Source organism: Sapajus apella, unplaced genomic scaffold (assembly GCF_009761245.1).
Source record: "Sapajus apella isolate SASKATOON/1434 unplaced genomic scaffold, GSC_monkey_1.0 scaffold144, whole genome shotgun sequence".
NCBI lineage: Eukaryota > Metazoa > Chordata > Mammalia > Primates > Cebidae > Sapajus > Sapajus apella.
In genome coordinates, this window is record NW_022437084.1 from 924,094 (window position 1) to 928,304 (window position 4,211).

A 4,211-nucleotide genomic window follows, 5' to 3' on the forward strand; every position below is an offset into this window, starting at 1 on the left:
AAATCCCATCTCTACTAAAAATACAAAAAATTAGCTGGGTGTGGTGGTGCACGCCTGTAGTTACAGCTAGTTGGGAGGCGGAGGCAGGAGCATCACTTGAACCCGGGAGGCAAAGGTTGCAGGGAGCCAAGATCTCGCCACTGCAATCCAGCCTGGGCCACAGAGTAAGACTCTGTCTTGAATAAAAAAAGAAAAGAAAAAGAAAAGAAAGAGATGGGGATGCAGAGAGACTGAGAGAAGATGATAGAGACAGAGATAGAGAGTGAGATAGAGGGAGAAGCAGAGACAGAAAGGAAGAGACACACACACGGACACAGCGAGGAAAGTCAGGGAGAGGCACTCAGAAAGAGTGAGAGCCATAGAAGAAGAAAGTCAGGGACACGTCAGAAATGCAAAGGGACAGACATACTCCTAGGTCAAAACAGAGAGAGAGTGGTTGTGAGGGGGCACGAGGAGGAGAAACAGGAATACACAGAAGCGGAGACTCAGACAACCGAGAAACAGACGGGGACAGAGAAACAAAATGACAGAGACTCAGGGAGAGACAGAGACAAGGAGAGAGAAGGACAGAGGAATTTCTCCCAGCTGCTCCATGTCTTCCAGGCTGTCCGGGAGCTGGCCCCCGCCAGACACAAAAGGTCGTCGGAGTCACAGGCAGGGAGAAAGGGAACGAGGTATCGACAAGGCAGAAAGTCACACATCCACGGTTTACAGTAAGAGGGCAGAGAGAAGAACAGAATTAGATGCAGACAGCTTTTTAAAGATTCATGGAAAGAAGGGTATGGAAACAGACATTTATCACGATCTTCTGGTCCAAAGGGCTGAGGCCCAGGCACCCCATGTCCCACATCTCTTTTCCACCCTTACTCAGACTCAGTTTCCCTGATGGTTGAGAGCACTGACAGACCCCGGCTGGCTCCCCAAGGGCAGCTGACTGACAACTCTCTGAGTTCATCCCCGAGTCCCCAGGGATACAAATCCAGGCGCCCCAGCCCTCCGACACAGACCCTGGTGCAAATACGCAGACCCACGTCAGGCACTGAACAGACAGACGTTCACTCACAGCTCCGGTTCCAGGCAGCCGTGGCTCAGGCCAGCGCACACACAGGCACACCCACAGCACACACGTGTGTGTGTTTCATTCCGTCTACCAGTTGCTGAGACATGTCCCTGGGGGCCCAGCCCAGAGATGGATCCTGGGGACAGCAGGGGCGGCTGTGGGGAGAGGCAGGGCGGGGGTGGCTGGGGAAGGTGAGAAGGGGGAGGTGGGGAGAGCTTTAAAGGAAGGAGAGAAAGAAATGAGGGTGAGAGGAGGAAAGAGAAGTGGAGAGAAAGACAGGGATGGAGAGAAAGACAGAAACCTGGAGAAAAGTGGTAATGGGGGAGAGACGAAGTTACCAAGAAAGAGAGGAGGAGAAATAGTGGCTGCGGGGGAAGAAAGGGATGGAGGGAAATACAGGGGTAGGGCATGAAGGGGCTGAGGGGAACCCCCAAATGCAAGCGAGATGGAAGAGAAAAATCAGGGGAGACAAGGGACAAGAGAGGGGAGGAAGAGGGATGGAATAAAGGAGAGAGGCTGGGAGAGGAGGGGCGTGGGGAGACATGGGGGCCTGGGAAGGGAGGCCCGCCTGGCTGAGGGGGGTGGGAGTAATAGCGGGAAGCGGGTGGAGCTGCCCGGCTGGGCCGTGACCTCAGAGCCCCTGGCCCAGCTTAGCCTGACGTCAGCGCTGGCTCCCGCCCCCGCCTGCACTGGTCTTCAAATGATCCCCCTCCAGCTCTCTGGCCACAGAGAGGCTGGGAGAGCAAGCCGGAGAGAAGAGAGAGCCTGGTCAGACCCACTGCAATGAGACAGGTGTGTGTGTGTGTGTCTGTGTGTGTGTGTGTGTGTGTGTGTGCGCGCGCGCGCGCGTGTACAGCCATGTGGGAGAAACTAGTGCCATATGTGTGACCACGTGTTAGGGAACTGTGTGTGTGTGATTCCATGTGTGTATCCGTATCAGTGACCACATGTGTGTGGGGGACAGCGAGCATGTGAGGCTAAGTGTGCAGGTTTCCATCTGGGTATACACTGTCGTGTGTGGGCGGCCATCACCAGTACGTGTAGGTGAGATGTGACCTGTCCGTATTTGTGTACCTGTGTATCTTGCTATAAATTCGGGTATGTCTGTGCTCCCCAGGAGGCAGAGAGAAAGAGCAAGTGAAAGCGACTGAGTGAGTTGGATTTGCCTGTGGCACATGGGAACGGATTTCTGTTTCGTGTGCTCAATAGCTACTAAGTTGAACCAAATGAAATCGCTGACACTGAGCTGCTCTAAACTTGTGAGAATGGCAATTTCATCTGGCTCAGTATCAGCTTGACAGTCAGCTGCTATTTCTCCTGCCATCTTCCCTGTGCACCCCATTGCCCCAGACTCTCAGGTGGGTCTCTGTGTGTTTGTGGCCACGGGGGCATCCCTTCCTGGTGTTGCTTTTTCCTACTGAGGGGTGTGTGTCTGCAGGTTCACCTGTGTGGCTGTCGGTGGGGTGGCAGGATCACTGTGTTTGGCCTGCGTGGGTGCCTGGGGCCATCCTGTGGAACACGAGTATTTTCATTCTATGTATCACTCATGCGTGAGTTCACGTGTGGGGGGTGTGTCTACACGTGTGTTCATCTGTGTTTCTGGAATCACCACCTTCTGGATCCCCAGCATGAATTGCGCTGCCCTCGGGAACTGAGGCAGGGCCAGGTTTGAGGTAAAGGAAGAGAGAAGGAGGATTCAGGAAGAAAGAATAATGTTTAATGTTGAGAGCTTAAACGCTGTATCTCAGCTTTGTCCTGTAGAAACATAACAAAATCCACATTATCTAATTTAAAATTCTCTTGTAGCCACATTTGAAAAAACAAAAACAAAATTATGAAATTAATTTTAATAATGTATTTTTATTTAACCCAGTGTGTCGGGGGCCAGCACATTTTTTTTGGTAAAGGGCCCAATATTACATATTTGAAGGTTTTGGGGGCCATCTGGTCTCTTTTGAAAGTACTCAACTTTGATGTTGTAAATGTGGAATCAGCCGCAGATGATGTATAAACAAATGAATGTGGTTGTGTACCAATAAAACTTCATTTAAGGACACTGAAATTTGAATTTCATATTTTTCATGCTCCACAGACATTCTTCTTTTGGCTTTTAAAAACCATCTAAAGACATAAAAAAAAAAATTCTCAGGTTGCAGGCAGTAGCAGGTCTTAGCAATATATGTCAATGAGATATTTCACTTTCTTTTCCCCAGACTTGGGCTTCAAAATCCAGTGTGTTTTTATGGCACTTCTGACTTCGATGTTACCTTTCCATTGTAAATACCTAATCTGTGTTTAGATTTTATAAACTTTACAGTTATAAAAGGAGCATCCTAGACGCAACTCGTTCCAAACACATTTAAAAGCTTTCCAATAACTGAATCAGGTAAGAGCTTTTAAATTTAAGTAAATTAAAATTAAATACAATTAAAAACAGTTGCTCGGTGACACTGGCTGCATTTCAAGTGCTCTGTAGACACGTGGCTGGTGGTACCTGTATTGGACACGAAGGTCTCCACCTTAATGACGCATTTAAATAACCCACAGTCAGCCTAGGAGGCAGGAACTGGTGGCATATGAGGCATAGAGGAGACGCCAGAGCAAGACTACCTAAATTTGACCCCTGACTCTGCTTAGTACCTGAGTGACCTTGGGTAAAAGTATTTGCCTCTCTGTGTCTCAGTTTCCTTATCTGTAACAGGAGACAGTAAAGGTACCTACCCTATAAAGTTATTGTAGAGACCAGGTGTAGTAGCTCACACCTATAATCCCAGCACTTTGGGGAGGGCAAGGCAGGAGGATTGCTTGAGCCCAGGAGTTCGAGACCAGCCTGGGCAACACAGCAAGATCCTGTCTCAATAATAATAATTAGGATTATTTGGATACGGAGTCTCACACTGTCACCCAGGTTGATGCGCAGTGGCGCCATCTCAGCTCACTGCAACCTCCACCTCCCGGGTTCAAGAGATTCTCCTGCCCCAGCCTCCTGAGTAGCTGGGACCACAGGCGTGCACCACCACGCCCAGCTAATTTTTAAATTTTGGTTTCACAATGTTAGCCAGGCTGGTCTCGAACTCCTGACTCAGGTGATCCACCTGCCTTGGCCTCCCAAAGTGCTGGGATTACAGGTGTGAGCCACAGTGCCTTGCCT

General features: G+C 49.7%; 1 protein-coding gene across 1 annotated transcript in view; it reads left to right on the top strand.

The window, feature by feature from the left end:
• Positions 1-1,654: 1,654 nt before the first annotated feature.
• HAS1 (hyaluronan synthase 1) overlaps positions 1,655-4,211 on the top strand; it is a 14,945-nt gene continuing 12,388 nt past the window's right edge. Inside the window, exon 1 of the mRNA XM_032264635.1 lies at positions 1,655-1,852. Within this exon, the coding sequence (XP_032120526.1) occupies positions 1,844-1,852 (9 nt within the window). The 5' untranslated portion in view covers positions 1,655-1,843. The remainder of the gene's footprint in view (positions 1,853-4,211) is intronic.